Source organism: Triturus cristatus, chromosome 9 (genome assembly GCF_964204655.1).
Source record: "Triturus cristatus chromosome 9, aTriCri1.1, whole genome shotgun sequence".
NCBI classification, from domain to species: domain Eukaryota; kingdom Metazoa; phylum Chordata; class Amphibia; order Caudata; family Salamandridae; genus Triturus; species Triturus cristatus.
The window spans coordinates 1,097,308,855-1,097,328,428 of NC_140592.1; the positions used below are offsets into that span (position 1 = coordinate 1,097,308,855).

General features: G+C 46.9%; 1 protein-coding gene across 3 annotated transcripts in view; it reads left to right on the plus strand.

The window, feature by feature from the left end:
• Nucleotides 1-19,574, plus strand: part of CDKL1 (cyclin dependent kinase like 1) — a 412,368-nt gene that overhangs the window by 19,659 nt on the left and 373,135 nt on the right. For 2 of the 3 annotated variants that reach the window (XM_085626994.1, XM_085626995.1), the window contains exon 2: nt 8,402-8,743. In XM_085626994.1, coding sequence (XP_085483120.1) covers nt 8,576-8,743 — 168 coding nt within the window. In that variant the 5' untranslated portion in view covers nt 8,402-8,575. Of the gene's footprint in view, nt 1-8,133; nt 8,257-8,401; nt 8,744-19,574 lie in introns of those variants that run through there. The other variant, XM_085626996.1, reaches the window with a different exon arrangement.

Sequence of the window (19,574 nt, forward strand, 5' to 3'; positions counted from 1 at the left end):
CCAGATCTACTGTGATTTTGCATAGGGGTTCCGTCACCTTTGTGGCACAGCTCGTATGCAAAATCAAATAATTTTGCCATATATTAAGCCACTTTTTGTGGTTTTGCTCGGTTTAGTAAAATGCAAAGTGATGCAAGGCAGTGTTATGTGCTGCGCTGTTACGTTACGTCGGGTAGGAATTACTTTGGAGAAGCATAGACATTCCCAAGCATCCACACGTATTTTGATGCAAATGCAGATTTAAAAAGACGTGTAACCCTGGGTTTGTGGCAGAATGGTGTGCCTGACAGAGGCGTAACAAGAAGAAAATATCTTTATTCCTCCTCGTTATTACTGCCTCTTTTTTATGAGTGCTGCGTCCTGCCGCACACATAAAAAGAGCAATATGTCTCTGAGGGTTGATTTTGTGCAGGAATGATTGCTCTACTGTACAAAAACGATCCAGCCTGTAACATAGGCACTCTTGCACTGCGGGGCAAGGGTCCCTGCGTTGAGCATAGGCCGCGCACAGTGCACCAGCACAAAGAGGCAGCAGAATGCTCGATATATTTGTAAATAAAGATTATTTCTGCTCTCTCCCTTTCACGCAACAAGGCGCCTCAAGTTCCTTTGCTGTGCCGCTTTGCCTGAAATAATAATAGAAGTGCCCCCTAGTTAACAATAAGAAGAATGACTCTTTTTAAAGTTTGAGGGAGGAACTGAGGTAGCTAGTTCACTTCCCCATGGAATGTAGGTAATAATCAAAGAGAGCTAGCTATACTATATACTTAGTATAGCTAGCTCTCTTTTTAAAGTTTGCCACCTCAAAGCATTGTGAATTGCATATATTATGTAGCCGACAAGATGGCCCAGTGATTCAACGCTCACGGCTCACTGTTCCCATCTGTTGTGACCTGCAGGGCACAAGTTGATATCTGCCAAGGCCAGGCAGCCTTCCATTCTTCCTAGGTCAGTAAATGGAGATCACTAAATTCTTTAATATTAACACCTTTTATTGAGCTATCTTGGGAGCAGTAGAAGAGTGATATGAGACACTATGTTAAAATGTCACCTAATGTGATGGCAATCCATAGCAGAGAGATGTGATAATCTAATTATAACTTATTTAGAGAGCCTAATTGCCATTGTGGTGCATCTTGTTTATAAGTGGTGCAGGTTGTTTTTGATGATGGGAACAGACGAAGATAGATTGCACCAGATAAGTGATATCCAAATTGCAAATTACTTCAAAATTGCTGGCCTTAGAATTATAGACAATAAAAAAACATCAAGCAAGGCGGGGAGGGTCGGAGGTGACAATGTCTTTGCAAGAGCACCTCTTACTTGGGGGGTAGTCAGCGTAAGATCACTTGAGTCACATTCTGGTTTTTCAACTGTGTCGCCCCGTGGGACTGAAACTTTAAGCCCTTGCCCTGAATCAGTCACTTTGATCAAATAATACACCTTAATGCGAGACAATCGAGACCCTTCTGGAGCTTCTCATTTGCCCCAACCCTTAGTAGGAGAGTGTTGTGATATTGTGCCATATCTACAAGAAAGGCCTGAAGCCACTTGAGACCCTGCTGGATTCTACCTTCACCTTCCTTTTGAGGCTCTTTGTGCTGTCACTTAAATGCCGCACGAGACTTAAGCAAAATGTATTTGTTGCACTTGCATGCGACTGGACACGGTATATGCCTATGAAAAGTCGTTTGGAGTTTCTAAAAATCAATAAAATATATTTTAAAAGAAAAACGACATAACCGTTAAGAATGGCATTGCATTAGCTTGAAGCAGAAGAGTTTGCTTTTGCCAGATCACCTTTAGGAGTCTTGCGATTCCATGTGTTTCCCCATTTTGACTGGCCTTTACACTTTCACGACTATTCTGTAATTATATTTCCTCTTCCTCCATCCAACTTTCTTTGTTTGATTGGATGTTGCCTGGAAGCTATGTGTGATCCAGTTGCCGTATCGGTATTGAGATACAACTCTCCTGCCAATCTATCACAACTAGAGAGAGTTATTTCCATATTGGTGGGCTTACAATGCATTGGTGGTTTATCTTTTCCATTGTGATACTGTCACTGGATTGGTTTATCAGTAGCGGGGAAGACGGGCGGGTGTAACCAGCTGGCATTGTTAGCCACTGTAGACAGGTGCTTGGAGATCAATACCTCTTGGCGGAGACTAGAAGAAGTTTTGCCAATATTCTTAAATGTTTGCATAGATATATCTCTGAGCTCACCTTCTAACCTACCTTCAGTCCATTATAGTCCTTCAAACTAAAGATTGATATATTACAACAAAATATTTTCAATAAAGTATTTTTTTCTGCAAAACCTTAGGTTGGACAGATCGTTCCCTAGTAACCACCGATGAGACCACAAGCATGCTCTGACGCAAGGATCAAAGTAATAGCATTGCTGCCTTTATGAAAGGCTGTGGTCCGGAGACCTCTTGTAAGAGTGACCATGCTGTAGATACAATCTTTTATAAAGGCTCTTAACACACTCTTTCCCCTTTTACCGGACTTAGACAAGAACTGTTCAATATACCTGTCTGGCTTCGTAAATATGATTTACCAAATTAATTCTCAGTTGCAAATATCACCAAAAGATCAAGTTCAGAGACCAACATTATTTTGGTGCATGAGTGGATTATGACAGTAGACCGTGTGTTTGTGATAGTCGATGAGGACAGATGGCTAGCCATGCCAGCCACATAGAGAGACATCATTTGCTTCACTCCGACTTCCATTTTCCCAATTATCAATCATGTTTTCCTTATGCAGCTATTGAACTCGGGTACTGCAACAGACCCCTGATGCGCCCCTAATGCAGTGCTTTAACTGAGCCGGGGTCTGCTGGAGCCTGGCCCCAACAACAAAAAAGTATACTCTGAAAGGGGTGCCTATCAGGCCCGCAAGTATCTTTCTCGACTCACCCAACCATGCTGGGTACCCGGCTTAATGCCCTGCTTGAATCACATTGACCTGCCCTGAACGCCTGCTTACGAAGCCTCCCAATTTTCAAGAGTTCCAGCCTGTGTGTCCTCATGCATTGAGTTCCAGTGTCATCAACCGTGGTGCTGTCGACCACCTGGCTTACTAGACTCCAGAGGGACCTTCACCATCAGACCAGCGAAAGTGAGGGAGGCCAGCGGCGGGACTGGACCCAGGAGGAGACTACGGGGTCTCCTCTCCAGCTCCTAAGCCCGCCTCCGGCCATACTTGTGTGCAGTGCTGGACACTTCTATGACTGCCAGTGGCTCTACCAGCCTGCCACTCTGTCCTGACTCCCATGCGTAGCCAGTGAGGGTGTGAGACGCCCTAGGAGGCGGGTGAGGCCAAGGCGCGAAGCCATGCTTGGACTGCCAGGGTCTTTGCTGGAGGGGTCTGTAGCGTCTGTCTGCTGCACAGATCTTTGTGTGCGGACTGGTGGTGGTGCCAGCCCATCAGTTTTCAGGGGTAATGTATAGAATTATAGATGGGCGGCCATCAGTTACAGGGGCGTTCTTCGCCGAGGGGTTCTGAGCGGCGTTATAGGCGACGAGCGTGAAGCTGGAGTTGGCTACGTCACTCAGAGTTCCGGGGTAGAAAACTACCTGGTAAATGATGAAAGCCGTTCGTGATCGTGAAAGGGCATTTGATGTTCTGAATACTTCAAATGCCCTTTCACGATCACGAACTGCTTTCAGTTTGTTCTTTTTATGGCTAATAATAGGAGCATTTGAAAAACAGTGTTTATTGAAAGAAGGGCCGTCTTCTTTTTATAAAAGTCCTTATAAGCTTCTTTGGTGCCGTTTGTTCTGGTGCGTTCTCATAACTACAGGGCGCAGTTTTGCAAAGTAAAACATCGGCGCCCTTTCAATTTGTGCCTTTTCCCACTAAAATGCACTCTCTTATTTAATGCATTTCCTCTTGCCCGAGGCAGTGCTGGGCACACTGAAGCAGTCAGGGTTGTCAAATCTTTCACAGTTTCTCTCTTTTTGAATGCATCTGGGAAAGCAGGAAACCTGACGCCTTGTGTGAGGCGTCTTTCTTCTTTGAAGTCGCCACGTTGAGGCTCGCGATGCGCTGTGAAGGGCGTCCCTTTCAGCTTGTAGTCTTGTCTCTTGGAAGCGTAAAGGACCAATTCTTCACGCTTGTTTCGGTTCAAACCGTGTGGTTTTAGTTAGAAGTTCGCCGAGTGCGATGTTTCCGTGGAAATGCGACTGTTGTGTTACCTCTAATGGCGGCCGACAGTCCAGTGAGTGACACAGTGGAACTGGAGGATGTCACGGAGTATTTATGAGTTTTGTGAACCACAGTTGTGAAGCACTTCCAGTGGGTTTTTGCTTTTAAAAAACCGTGTTCAAAATAGTGAAAGGGTCTTAGAAGCACATATAACAGATCGTTAGAAAATTCCTGTGTTAATGCGCTTGGAGTCAACTGGGTCCATATTTTGTACGGTTTGGTGAGAGTTTCCTCAACATCAAGCAGCCTGCCCACTTGCAATTTGTGACACATGCACAGTACGAGGGTGTCTGAGAAATTAATAAAGCGTAAACCTTTGATGTTAAAAAAGCAGATGGAGAGATGTCTAGTGGCTGAACTGCACAACGTAAAACCAGGAAACGTGAGATCAATCGAAGCTTTCCCCGATTGACCAAATTGTGTGATCCTAGGCAAATATTGTGTTTCACTGAGCCTCCCTTTTCTTCGTTATAACATGACACGCCTTCAACACATGAGACCAGGATGTGCGCTGTACAAGAAACACTTGTATTTGATTTAATAGACTATAATGGCGCTTCATCTAGAGAAAGAAACTAGGTCACATATAGGTGACAGATGACAATGTCTTCACACAGAACTCTAATTCACGTCTTTCAATGACCATGTCCTTAGTTATGGAGGCCACCGCCTCGCTTCATGTAAAGAGATCTAAGTGACAGAGCCTTGGCCACCGCAACCTTTGACCCCCCCACCCCAGTCCCCCCCGTTTCATCTTATCCCACATTTTTGACTGCACTCATGGACAAAGGAGGAGACACTGGCAGAATCCCGGACCCTTGTTTCTCATTGCTCGACCCGTTAGCTGCATGCTTCCTGTGCTGTCGAGTCTCAGACCATCTGTGTCAGCACACAACCCTACAAAGAATGAAGAGACATGGCACTGAAATTAAGGGGATTCCCAAAAAGCCCTTTATGTCCTCCTTCACAGGGTTCCAGTTTGGTGTCCATGCAGCAGCCCTGCCCAGACATGGAAAATATCTAGAAGTTCTTAAAGCAGGACCTGGACTAGGGATTGAGGCTGGACCTTGGAACAGTTCTTTCATTTTTCCTCCAGCAGTAAAACGGATTCGTTTCAACATAATTCTAGAACGCTTTCCCCTGTTCTCCATTTCCATGCTTGTTCTGAACATCCAATGGGCTGATAATGGGTTTAAACCAGCAAGTTATTGGACAGTCCACGTAACTCAATCCTAAAATAGTTCCTACAGTCCATCTTCCAATTTCCTTAATGTGTGATTTACTTCCAGCTCTGTTAGAGCCTCGTGGCATGGGAATTCTTCTAGGATCCTTTGCAGGTCAGAAAGTATCCGATCTAATGATTTCTTAGCCAGTCAGATCTCTTTTGTGCCTATGAACTCCATCCCTTGCGACCCAATCCAGGCCAGTTTACTACTGACCTATCCCAGCACCCTTTGCCATCACTTCAATATGATATTCATTCAAAAAGGGAGTCCGAGTATACGGTAGCCCGAGAGTTAACTGTTCCAAGGTGAGAGATTGAAACCATTCACATCCAGCTAGTAGGCAAGCCCACGCAAACTCCCATCGGATAGCCATTGGCTCAGAATTCTTTCAACAGAAGGAAAGCACCACCGAGGATCATTTCTCTGAGTGCATCGATTCTCTCTAGTCTAGGAGGCAAGAATATCTTTCATTCACCCTGGTTGGAAGCATTACAAACAACCCTTCTCTTACAATTTAAACAACTGAAAGACATAATTGAACTGCGTCTTCAAATTTGCAGAGAATAACTGAAAATGACGGTGCAAATAAAAGCAATAGGGAAAGCAAATTTAATATAAACAATTACAAGAAATTATAAGTGTGAAAAGCATAAATTCAGTGGCCGGCTTTTCTATATAGCCCCATCCCCAATAAGCCCTGCCCTGAAACACCCTTAACTTTATTGCACTGATAAATAACATAAGGCCGTGTATTCATGCAAATACATTGAATTTTACACTCTAAAAGTGACTATTTATTAAGGTAATTTGCGTGATAACAAACATGCAGTCTAGGAGTCCAACGCAGTTTGCCTCCAACACCTTTCTCCAGCACCCATCTGTTTCTGCACATCTCTCCCTAGCTGCAGATTTCTCAACCTGACCCTTCTCAGCTGAGACCCCCAGCCTGCACCTCTCCTGCCACAAACCTAACCCTGGCTGCATCGTGCGTGGCTCTGTGTAGCATAGTTAACCCTGGAAGGCGTTCCATTGGTGGAGCCAAGGTGTTTCAACGCTTCCACCCAAGGTTTTTGGCCCATTCACAGTTTTACTGACAATAGTAAACCTGGAAATGCTTCAAAATGCTACACCTTCCCAGGGGAGGAGTAACAAAGAGACATATGTTTTTCCTAGTTCTACATGTGCTGTATTCGGCAGGACACATAAAATGAGGAAAAAGCTTCCGAGGAATGTTTTTGTGCAGGACTGTGTCCCTTCCTGCACAAAAACAATACTGCCTACAACACAGCCACCTGTGCACCACGGTGCCAGGGTGCCTGCGTTGGTGCTTGGCAGCCAGTAGTGCACCGCGCAGAGAGAGAGGAGGAATGCGTCATATCCTAGTAGATCTGGCACTTTACGGCCCTCTCCATTTGGTGCACCGCAGCAAGTTGTCCTGCTGAATTGCGCTGCATCAAATCTTATTAAATCTGCCCCGAGTTCACACTTTGCCTCACCCTGCCCATGCCTCTCCTTGCCCAACCGCTTCTCCCCAAGATTGCCTTCCTCCATGGACTCACCTCCCCATACCTGTCCCTTTCCGGTGCATCCACCTCTGTGCACCACTGCCTGCCATTTCCTCTCTGTCCCTACTGCTCCCATCCTGTCGCGCTCTTGTTGTACCACTCCATCGGTGTCATTTTCCATGCGCCTTTCCCAACCTTGGCCTCACTGCCCGACAACTGCTACACCAGCACCGCTACCAGCCCACTACCCTGTCCACCGCCCTCCCTGCCCGCTCCTCTTCTTTTCCCTACTTGCCCGTACCTTTCCCAGTACACGGACATGTCTTGCAGACTGTAGATTCTCCATGTCACTTTTCCTTGCCTACACCTTTCTCAGCTTCACCTCTACCTCTCCATCCCACCCTACCTGCGTCTCCCTCTCTCTCCCTTCCCGTTTATCTCCCTGTCCTCCTTTCTCCAAGCTAAAATCCCTCTTGCCTGCACATCTCCTTACCCATACTTCTTTTGTATAGCTACTGTCTCTTCCCATAGCTTTCCCTTCCAATATCTTTTTTTATTTAGTTTTATTTAGCGCGGACTTGGCCGGAGGGCATCAGAGAGCTTCACAGTGTTGGCACATGCAGCGTATGTCTAAATATATCTGTACACATAAGCCATTTAGGCCTCAACACTGGCAAGCCTACAGTCCTGGCTCATAATTGAAAATGCAAAGCCAAGCCGATTGGCTTTGGCAATGCTAGTACCTTCTGAGCCTGACCACGTTCGGGCGAACGAGTTGCACCTATTTTCACTTGCAGTACAGAGCCTGTTACCTCTGCCAGGTTCGAGGTGGTTGTGACTGGCATGCTAGAGTTGTTTATCATTGCCAGGTTAGATTTGGTTCCAATTACCAACCTATGGTTGGTTCTTTCTCATCGCCAGGTTAGAATACGGGGCTGGTACAGAAGCTCATTTCACCCCACAGCCGGGAAGGGCGCAGACGCAGCCGACCTTGGCCGTGCCGCGCCGAGCCTGCCCACGCTCTGCAGATGGCGCCATCGCGAACGGCGCCATCTCTTCTGAGAGAGGAAAGTGAGTTAAGAAACCAGAACTGCGCCAGGGATAGACGAGCGGTGTCGGGTCACCGAGGAACAAACGTCTTCTCCCGAGCAATCAGGCTTAATGACTGCCGGTGCGCCGGCCGCCGGCGAGAGCCGAACTTTAATTATTGAATTAAAAGACGACTCCGGGCTTCAAGTAAGCCGGTGACCCGGGCAGCTAGGCAGACCATGGCATTATTCGAAGCTTTCCAATGAATATGTGATTTCCAGGTATGCATTGCAAACGGGAGACCTGTTTGACGAGGCAAGTATGGGGTGGTGTAGTGTTTCCCATTGCTTGCGCTGAGCGAGGCACTGTTAAAGCCCGTTGCATCACTTTCTGCTCCTTAACTAGATTCCACCTTCTGTTTTTTAGGTCTTGGACAAAGAGCACATTGTTGTCTCCGAGACAGAGCGCCGTGCGGGGCCCGGGCCCCCGAGGAGACCACATTCAATGGGAAGCGCCCTTTCAAAGCATCCTTAAAGGTCACTGAGTCCAAAGAGAGCCCCGGCAAAAAAAAAGCATCATTGAGCCCTCTGACGTTTATCCATGGAGAAATACGAGAAAATCAGTAAGATCGGCGAAGGCTCCTACGGCGTGGTCTTCAAGTGCCGGAATAAAGACACCGGCCAGATCGTGGCCATCAAGAAATTCTTGGAATCGGAGGACGATCCGGTGATTAAGAAGATTGCTCTTCGGGAGATTCGGATGCTTAAGGTAAGAGCCCTTCTCTTAGTCGCCGCATAATTAATGCTTGCGCGCGCTGATCCGCGGTCATTCCATTTATCAACAGCTCTTCTTCCCCGTGAGTGCTCGAGGGGCGTTCGGAGGGCGGGCCCGCAGCGCGCTCGAGGACACGTTCTCAGCGCCGCCTTGTCGGGTGGCGCGTGAGACCAAATCTGATTCATGCACAGCTTGTAGGGGTTACCAGCTACTTTATTTATGAAAGCGTTTTAAATTTGAGCAAAAACAGTGTGATGCACGAAGGAAAGCTGGAAAGTACCGGCAGAGTGGTACGACTCCTTATGAACGCACTTTACACTTTTTCCCAATTCACAAAACAGGTGTAGTAAAATTCCTGGAAGGACTTGCCACCTACAGGTTCCCAGGCCCATCACCACTGACGATGCCGGGGAGCAGCTTCTACCCCGAGTCGTTTGTGATTTTCAAGCAAGGAAAGACATTGGTAGGCAGGGTTTGCAAAAGAGCCAAGGACTCTTCTCCAAGGCCATTGTGCTATGTTTATTTTACATAGAAAGTAGCATTCCTGTAACCATGGCCCGTGACCCTTGCCGCAGGTGCCCAGCCCACTTAAAATGGTTGGTTGGTCGCGTAAGCCCCCCCTCCCTCAGTGACTGCACTTTGTAAAGGGACATGGCCGAGGTGCTCCCATATCATTTACTATACAATCATTGTGGGACACTACGAGCTCTTCAAGGGCCTCACCACGCATAACGAAACCTGTTTGAGGGGCACCCCTGAATGGTACATGCAGGCCCCCACCTTCTGGAAGTAACCAGGAGCACTCAGATCAGGGTACTGTGCTGAGGGGGTCCCCTAGAGCGTGGCCCCCCCCAGCACAGTAGGGGGCCTATGTTACGCCACTGGGCCTTACTAGACCCCTGCTGTGCCGGTGGTCTGGGGCTACTTGACTTTGAGTGCTTTGGACACACACAAGTAATTTCAAAAGTCAAAAGTGTTAGAGCACTTTAAAATATATTTTTTAAATAAAACCTCTCAGCTCATTAGAAAAGCCTGTCAGTGATTTAACTGCAGATATATTGCCATCCAGTATTTTAAGGACAAACATTTGGAAATTGATTTATTAGAGGTTCCATTGGCTGGTGGGCCATTTAGTAAATTTTACACTTTTAATTCCATTATGTTTTTTTTTTATTTTGCATGAACGTTTTTGTCGAGGTATTTAACAGCCAGTAAAAACTTTATCCAGTAGTGCATGGTTGATGAATACAGTGACATTCTAGGCCAGTAGGATAGAAGGATGTACAACAAAATGTGAGAAGCCCAGATTAGTTCCATTGTAGTCCACACCCACTGAGCGTGCCCTTTATTCATTCATCATTGCTCATTACTGAATGATAAACAGTTGCCTCTATTTTCTACAAATTTAAAAAGAAGAGAGGGTGGACTGAATGCTGAACAAATCAATCATTCACCCCGTCACAAATCTGGGTTAAATCCATTAGTTTTTTGCACACCATGCTATTCCAGTTTAGACCTAGCGATATGCAAATTAGTCTTGACCCTGCTCCCTATGGACACAGTCCAGCCCGAATTGCCATGCCAGGTCCTCCCTGGACCTGAAACAAGCAACTTGGGACCGGTGTCGGGGTATCACCCCTCATCAGACAGGCTAGCTAGAATCTGGTGGCGTAGCGTGCATGGGACCCACATCTGAGCATACCCTTCCCACGTAGGCGACAAATCCAAAAAGAACAGATGATGGACAGAATGCTGAACAATTCAAAAATTCACCCCCAGTCACAGATCTGGGTTAAGTCCATCTTTTTATTGCACGCCATGCTATTCCAGTTTAGACCCAGAAATATGCAAATTAGTCTTGACCCTGCTCCCTATGGGAAAATTCCAGCCCGTATTGCCTGGCCAGGTCCTCCCTGGACCGGAAACAAGCAACTTGGGACCGGTTTCGGGGTATCGCCCCTCATCAGACAGGTTAGCTAGAATCTGGTGGCGTAGCGTGCATGGAACCCACATCTGGGCATACCCTTCCCACGTTGGCCGACAAATCCAAAAAGAACAGATGATGGGCGGAATGCTGAACAAATCAAAAATTCACCCCCAGTCACAGATATGGGTTAAGTCCATCTTTTTATTGCACGCCATGCTATTCCAGTTTAGACCCAGAAATATGCAAATTAGTCTTGACCCTGCTCCCTATGGGAAAATTCCAGCCCGTATTGCCTGGCCAGGTCCTCCCTGGACCGGAAACAAGCAACTTGGGACCGGTTTCGGGGTATCGCCCCTCATCAGACAGGTTAGCTAGAATCTGGTGGCGTAGCGTGCATGGAACCCACATCTGGGCATACCCTTCCCACGTTGGCCGACAAATCCAAAAAGAACAGATGATGGGCGGAATGCTGAACAAATCACAAATTCACCCCCAGTCACAGATATGGGTTAAGTCCATCTTTTTTTTGCACGCCATGTCATTCCAGTTTAGACCCAGCCATATGCAAATCAGTCTTGACCCTGCTCCCCATGGGAACAGTCCATCCCAAACTGACAGGGCCTTCCTTGACCTGAAACAAGCATCCTGGCTGGGTCTAGGACTGAGTCTAAACTTGAATGGTGTGGCGTGCAAAAAACGATGGATTTAACCGAGAATTGTGACTGGGGGTGAATGTTTGATTTGTTCAGCATCCGGTCTATCAGCTCTTCTTTTTTTAGGGCATTTGTCACCCTAAGTGGGTAGTATATGCCCAGACGTGGGTTGCATGCTCGCTACACACCAGATTCAAGTTACCACGTGTGTTGCTGTCTGTGTATTTGAATGTATGCGTGTACAAACGTAAAATCTATAATCCTTGTCAATGCTTGTTTTGTATGGTGCTTTATTGGACACTGCTAATGTTGCTAAGCACTAGCTTTTAACACTATGAGCTGTCTTGCCGGCTACTGCAATTGATGTGTCTTTTGCATTCATTTTCCTTTGGACCTTTATGCTGGAGACCCAGTGTGTGGTATGCAGCTTGTGAATACATTCTAAAGTGGCTATAACTCGAGAAATACGTGTCCCTGTTTGTTTATGGCTTCTGTAAAGTGCTGTATACTTCTTTTAAGAGATGTTCGATTGCTTAGAGAAGGCTGGGGAGACCAAGGGCTTATGCCCTGAAGTGACTATCCCCACTATACACGTAATGTCTGCTCCTGCATAGTCTGCAGTTTATTGAACACAAGGCTCTAGCTTTCAGTCTTTCTGTGACACCTAGAGAAGACCGAAACATGTTGTGACACATAGCCCACCAGTCACCTGAGTTTCATTGCACTCTTTTTTTTATCAAGATGCAAAAAATGCATTTACTTGTAATTTCGATTAAGCCCTGACCGTCCTAACCTACTAAAAGTGATTTCTCTCTTTCAGCACTCCTTAAGAGAAAAGCATTGGTGTTTGCCACCAACCTTTTAAATTTGTCAATGCTTATTTTGTCATAGTTTTTGCAAAACGTTTGTTGAGAAAGCTAATGGGCCCTCATCAGTCTTCAAAAACATTGGCTAAAAGCTAAAATATGTTTTTGGTCTCAAAAAGCACACATTGCCCTAGTATTCCTGGCATTTAAGGGGACTACTTTTTTTGTCAGAAGTTCTCTATGTGAAAGGGCAGTATGCAGTCACTCACAGAAAAGTTAACCACTGCCTGAAGTGGGCTGGCCATGCTGTAGTGGGCGGAAGAAAAATATGAATGACGCAACAGTAGCCCAATGGATAAAGATGACTGGCTAAAAAACCCTTTAAGAAAGTATATTATACTTATCATTTTGTTAAAATCAAAAGGACTTGGCTAATGCTAGACATAAAAATGTAGAAGTCGTTGGCTACTCCGGCGATACAGCAAACCTCAAAATTACCTAGAAGGCAGAATGCCATTTTGCTTCAATATGGTGGAGAAGCAGTGAGTAAACCTTATGTTAAAATGTGTCTGTCATGGTTGATACCTTAAGGCGAATGTGAAGAGGGAAATAACCATGGACGTCAATTTGGGGTAGTAACTGGAACCCCTACGCCACCCCTTGTGACCCCTGCCACCTTACTTGCGACCCCTGGCTTCCCTAACTGTTTGTCAGGATACAGCAATTACATTATGAGAGGCCCTTACATAAAATCAAATAGATTCTGTTTACTTTAGCGTTTAGAACAGAAATATTTAATGCCTACTGTCGCGTCGCGTCGCGTCGCAGTAATCACAGCGACACCAAGTAAGTTGTTGATTCTTTATTGTATGTGATCTGCAGCCAGCATGCTGCACGTCCTGCCTCGTCCCCTGCTTCCTGTGTACTACCTGTTTCCCCCCTGACCGGAACTGGTGTCCGGTGACCTGTCCGGCACTCTGACCTCCTCCGAGGTCCTAGTGCCCTCGTGCCCCATCTCTCAGGACACTACATCTCCCCCTTTTGTCACAAAAAGTTACAACAGTAGCATTCGTTGGTAATCAGAAATGGGACACTTTCTTTCGCATAGTCTGTTGCAAATGTGAAATGTCGATAGATGTTATTCGCGAGATGCTGCCTAGGGTGGCAGCTCACATTTCTTCTATTAGTCTCTTTGGTCTCACAATGTCTCTCCTCGGCCTCGTCACAAGTCCTTGGCCCTCCTTTGGCCTGGCAGCTTCTTCTGTACCTGCTTCTTGGCTCTCCCTTTTTGTTGTCTCTTCGATGCCTGTCACTTGCTCTTCGTCCTTTTCTTCTTTTAGGCCTTTGAAATGGGAGCTGTTCCTTGTTATTCGTCGGCTGTCTGACTCTGCTGTTACCATTGTTCCTTTTACCTTTGTTATCGTCAGCGGGTCTTGGGCGAATGTACTGTCCGACTTCCGTTGTTGTCTCTGTCGTACCACAACAGTATCTCCTTCATGGAGGTGTGATTTGATGGCATGTCGCCTTCCGTCAGCATATTCCTTCATTTTTTTCTTGGCCGCCTCATCTTTTACTGCCACGCTGTCGTGCCCTGGTGCTGTCAGTCCTTCTACCTGCGGCAGCCTCGTTCTGCTTGTCCTCCCTAGTACTAGCTCCGCCGGGCATTTCCCTGTAGACCCATGAGGCGTGTTTCTGTAGTCTCTCAGTATTTGGCATAGTGCTTGGCCCAGGGAAATCTGTGACAACTTCGCCCTCTGAACTGCCTTCTTGATATTTCCCATGAACCTTTCGACCATGCCATTTGCTTGCGGCCATAGTGGTGTTATCTTTCTGTGCTGTATTCCAAGGTAGGCCATGAACCTTCGAAATTCCTCTCCTGAGAACGGAGGACCATTATCCGTTTTCAGTGTCTCTGGCGAGCCCCATGCTGCAAATATGTCGTCCAGAACCGGTAATGTTGCGGCTGCTGACGTTGAGGAGACCGATCTCACAATGGGGAATCTGGAGTATTCGTCTATGATGACCAGTAGGTACGTTCCCGCGTCTAGAGGTCCATAGAAATCGGCCGCCATTGTTGTCCATACAGCCCTTGGCAGTTCCGACATCTGTAGTGGTTCTTGTCTTGCAGGTGGACCTGTCGTTTGACAGAGGTGACAGGCCGCAATAGTATCTTCTACTAGACGATCTAATCCAGGGAACCACACTTTTTCTCTCAGCAACTTCTTTGTCGCTACTATGCCTCTGTGTGACTCGTGTGCAATGTTGACCACTTGTCGTCGTAGTGAGCTTGGAATGACTATCCTGGTGCCCCGCATTACAATTCCACTGTTGTTCTCCGACAGTTCCCCGCTGATTTTCTGTAGAGCCAGCATCTCCTCCTTCTTTACTCCTGCCTTCCAAGTGCAGTTGTTGTTTACGTGCCTCCACCTTTGCTGTCTCATCGTTTCTCTGGCCGCTCGAAGAGTGTCATCTTTTCCCGTTTCTCTCTCTATTTCTGTTAGAGTTACCGGTGCCGGCGTGCTTTGCTTTAACACGAAGTTCAAGTATTCTTCTGCCATTGAGGCCTTGTTTTCAGCGTGCGGCAGGGGATGTCGCGACATGTAGTCTGCTGGATTATGTTCTTTCCCTGGTTTGTGGACAATTTTGAAATCGTAATCCATTAATCGGATGCCCCAGCGCTCGATGCGGGGCGGCATCTTTGCTGCTGGGTTGCCGTAAATTGTTACTAGTGCTTGGTGGTCTGTGATGATGGTGAACGGCTTCCCGTACACAAACATGTGGTAATGCTCGCATGCCCATACCACCGCCAAGCTTTCTTTTTCCGGCTGAGAGTACGCCTTCTCAATGTCTGTCAGGCTTTTGCTGGCGTATGAGACAATCTTCCTTGGTGACTCCTTTCCCGGCAGGTGTTGTGCTAATATTGCACCTAAACCCACTGGGCTGGCATCGACCGTCAGCTCGGTACAAAGCAGCGGGTCGAAGTATGCGAGGTGCTCCACAGTCATCATGGCCTTCCTGATCTCTTTGAACGATTCATTGCATTGTTGAGACCAGACAAATGTCTGGCCTTGTTTCGTTAGTTCTCTCAGCGGCGTGCTCACCGTGGCAAAGTCTTGTATGTATCTGGCACAGTAGCTTGCCAGGCCTAGGAATGATCTTATTTCTGCCACATCTGACGGTGGCTTTGTATTCTTCAGCGTCTCCACTTTGCTGGGATCAGGCCTCATCCCTTTTTCCGAGAATATGTGTCCGAAGAAGATCAGTTCTCTCCTCCCTAGCTCGCACTTTTCTCCATTCAGTGTTAATCCAGCCTGCTTTAGTTGTTTGCACACTTGCCTTAGGGCACTATCATGTTCTCCGTCCGATTTCCCAAACACTAGGATGTCGTCGCTGTAGTTGAAACTGTTATGTACTGGTCGTATCACCTGTCTTATTGTCTCCTGAAATATTTCGGCCGCTGACGAGATACCAAAACTGAGCCGTTTGTACCTGAATAGTCCTAGGTGGGTGGAGAATGTCGTTATGTACCTTGATTGTTGGTCCAGCTCTAGTTGGTGATACCCTTTGCACAGATCTAGCTTTGAGAATCGGCACGCCCCTGTCAACCGGCTGATCATGTCGTTCAGATGAAGTCCTGGATGACGTTCCCTCGATATTGCAGTGTTCGGTATTCTCATGTCCACACAGATCCGTATTTTGGACGTATTTTTCTTCGGGACTGCCACAATCGGTGATACCCACGGTGTCGGCCCATCTGCAGGCTCAATTATGTCTTGCTGCAGTAAGTTGTTTATTTCTTCTTCCACTTGCGGTTGTAGGTGAATTGGCACTCTCCTGTGATGCTGTGCCACTGGTCTCACTGCTTCGTTTATGTGTAGGGTAACCTGTTTGTCTTTTAGCTTCCCCAGTCCTTGCAGTATTTCTGGATATTCTTGCAGTATGTTCTCTTTTTCTGTCATGTGATATGTCATAGCCAACAGCCCCATGACTTGTGCCGTGACGTTGCTCAGCAGGCAGGGTGCAGGGATGTCCCCTTTCAGGACGTGTATTTCTTCTTGATATGTCATGTCCTGATATGTTAATGTTTCAGTGAACTTGCCCATGTTTTCAACGGGTGTCTTTGAACCCCACGTGAACACATCTACTTTTGATGGCGATAACTTTGGCTTTGTTCTCATCTTCATGTATTCTGACATGCACATTATGTTGCATGTGGCACCACTGTCTAGCACAAATTTTGTTCTGTGGCGCCCGACGTCGATGTCTACTGTGGCCGTCTTTTTTATTTGCTGTTTCTCCACCAGCTGGATGTGTTCCTGCTGTCTTCCTTCCTTTGGTGTGTCGGACATGAGGTATAGCCGTGCTTCTCTCCCAGCCGTCGTCTGTCCGTCCGACTCATCCGACGATCCTCTCTCTTCTGTCTCCATGTGTCTGGCATGCCTGGTGCCTGTTGTCCTTGGTCTAGCTGTTCGTCCCCTCTCATTCCTAAATTGCCGGCTCATGCAGGTGCTTGCGAAGTGGTTGTTCCCGTTGCATTTTCTGCATTTCTGGCCCATTGCTGGGCAGGTGCCAACGTGTGGGAAGTCAAGGCCGCATCTGTAACATGTGACCGCTTGTTTCCTGGGATGTTGTTGCTCCCTGTTGTCGTTCCTTTTGAAATATTCCGTCATCCGAGGCGCCATCGCTGTTCCTTTTTCTTTGCCAATTTGTATCTGTTTGGCATGGTCCGTGGCCCGTGCTTCTGTGCGGGCCATCGTCAGTATTTTTTCAAGTGTCGTTGGTTCTTTTAGGATGCGTGCTCTGAACTCTACTGACAAACACCCTACGATGAGGCGCGTTCGTATTGCTTCTTCATTGTCAAACTTATCAAATTCGCAGTACGTCACCAACTTCCGCAACCTTGTTGCGAAGTCGTCCATGCTCTCTTCTGGTTGCTGGCATGCTGTGTGGAACGTGTATCTTTCGAAATCAATGTTGCGTTGTGGGTCGAATTTCTCCGTGAGGCACGCTTTCGCGCCTTTATAATCTGCCGTTTTTTCACTCGGTAGTGTCATCATTAGGTCTTCTATTTCGTCTCCCGCAAGGTTGACCAGCAAATCTAGTTGTTTGCTCTCTACGACGTCCGTTGCGCGCATGTATCGTTCAAATTGTCGTAGCCATCTCTCCCATCTGATGCCTGCCTGCGGTTCCGATATGTTGAATGGCAGTGGCCTGCGGAACACAGCTTGTGTGCTCCTTGTCTCTTCGTCACCCATATCCTTCCTTTCTGTTATTTTGCTAATTTATTTATTTGTTCCTTTTTACTTCCTTCTTGTCCCTCTGGTGCTATTTTCCTTCTTTGGCACCTTTTTCTTGTCTTTTCTCTTTTATTTAGACCTTTTTTTTGTCAATTTTCCTTTTTGCCTGACCTTAAAATGGCCTCCCGGCCTTCCTGTGCTGCTATTGGCCCAAATTGCCTGACTTCAAAATGGCCGCCGCACTCTCGCGCGATTTTGCGCTGTTCGGGACTTTGCCTGACCCTTCAAAATGGCCGCCGTCTATCTTGGACGCTGATTGGCTCAATTCGTCTGACTTCAAAATGGCTGCCACCTCTCGCGAGAGTTCGTTGAAACTCACGCGCGAGAGGGATTTTAGTCTTTCCTTCAGTTGCTTGATCAGTTTCAGTCTCGCGCTGCTCTTACTTCTCTTAGCAGCGCCGGGGTGGGCTCCCGCAACGATGTTCTTTTCTTGCTGGGCACTTCGGACCAGGGTGGGCTCCTGGCTCCGATCTTCTTTCCGCGACCGGGTGGGCTCCGACAGTCGCCGCGACGCGTGGATTTCGATCCCGCCTCGTCGCCAGTTGTCGCGTCGCGTCGCAGTAATCACAGCGACACCAAGTAAGTTGTTGATTCTTTATTGTATGTGATCTGCAGCCAGCATGCTGCACGTCCTGCCTCGTCCCCTGCTTCCTGTGTACTACCTGTTTCCCCCCTGACCGGAACTGGTGTCCGGTGACCTGTCCGGCACTCTGACCTCCTCCGAGGTCCTAGTGCCCTCGTGCCCCATCTCTCAGGACACTACACCTACGGTTATGAACCAGTTCCTGACTTCATTAATGTACAAGACAGTACTGGCGACGTCATAGCAGGACACGGTAGTACTTTCACGTTGCACTTGAATTCTCCGCGTGTGCAAGCCTGGGGGGAGGGGTGGGTCTACATTGGGATCTTCTTTAGCGATGCATTGAAGTGAGCATGGAGCTCCGCTAGGTCGATGTCTTTCAATGGCAAAGTTAAGAGAACACGACAATCGCTGGAACTCAAGCATGGCCCTGGCAGAGTGGCGATGTGTGTCTTAGCCTGGCAGGTGCTCTGCAGATAGTCTGGCTTCACCCAGACACGGTGATAGCCCACGGATAGCTCAAGGGCTGCAGGAGTCGCCTTGGGTGTGAGTGAGTCCCTCCAGAGTCAATGTTAATTCACTATTGACCCGTTCAATAGGCAGCCTGTGGAAGGGCGGTATGTCACCAACCGGTACTGTTGTTTTTATGAGCACTACAGTGAGTGTTAGGCCCAACAGCAGTAATAGAGTAAGCCTACTGGCTGATTTTTACAAAGTGAAAGTGAAACCAGAAAACCTGGGTAAATCACAGCTTCTCCACGTAAATTGTGTAATCCTAGGCAATAGGCAAATATTTTATTTCACCAAAACCTGTTTTTCTACATTATCGCATATGAAAGCGTTTTCAACATGTGAGTTCAGAATATCAGTTGTAAAAAAACCTATTGTGTTTGATTTATTAGCCTATAATGTTGCTCTATAATCTGGCCAATGTACAGGGTTTACATGATAACTGTCTTGCCTCTTAGTTCACTGATGGCTCGTGTTTAAAAACTATCACTTAATAAGCACTTATCAGTGCAGGGCTATTCTGCCATGTTTTACACTTTCTGAATTTTGAAGAGGCTTTATCATAATTTACATGAGGTTTTTGTATGATTCTCAAAACAAACAATTTCAAGGATTGGCTTGTGCATGAGCTCTAAGAGCCAAGCCAGACCCTTGGCTCGCCTCTGCCTCAGCTCGCCCTGTAAATGTTTTGACTCGCTCTCCTCTAGGAGCAGCTCTGCTTGGTACATGTTTTGGTGGAATGAACCTGTGATGTGCATGTTTTCTGTAGAAGGAATTAATGATAGTAAACCTGGAAAAGTTTAATGACTCCACAGGTTTAGAATGATGTATACCATGTCATGGAAAGGAAGGTTGCTGGGAGAACTTGACCTGAATAAAATAGCAACGTTACCTACTTTCAAAGACTTAATTGCATGGCATTCTTAGTTTCTAAAACACATGATAATGTGAACTTGGTTTGAATATTATAGGCCCATCAACCATCCCATTTTATAAGTTAGTTGATAATGATAATGGCTGATTTCAATATGACTAGCATATTTTCCATT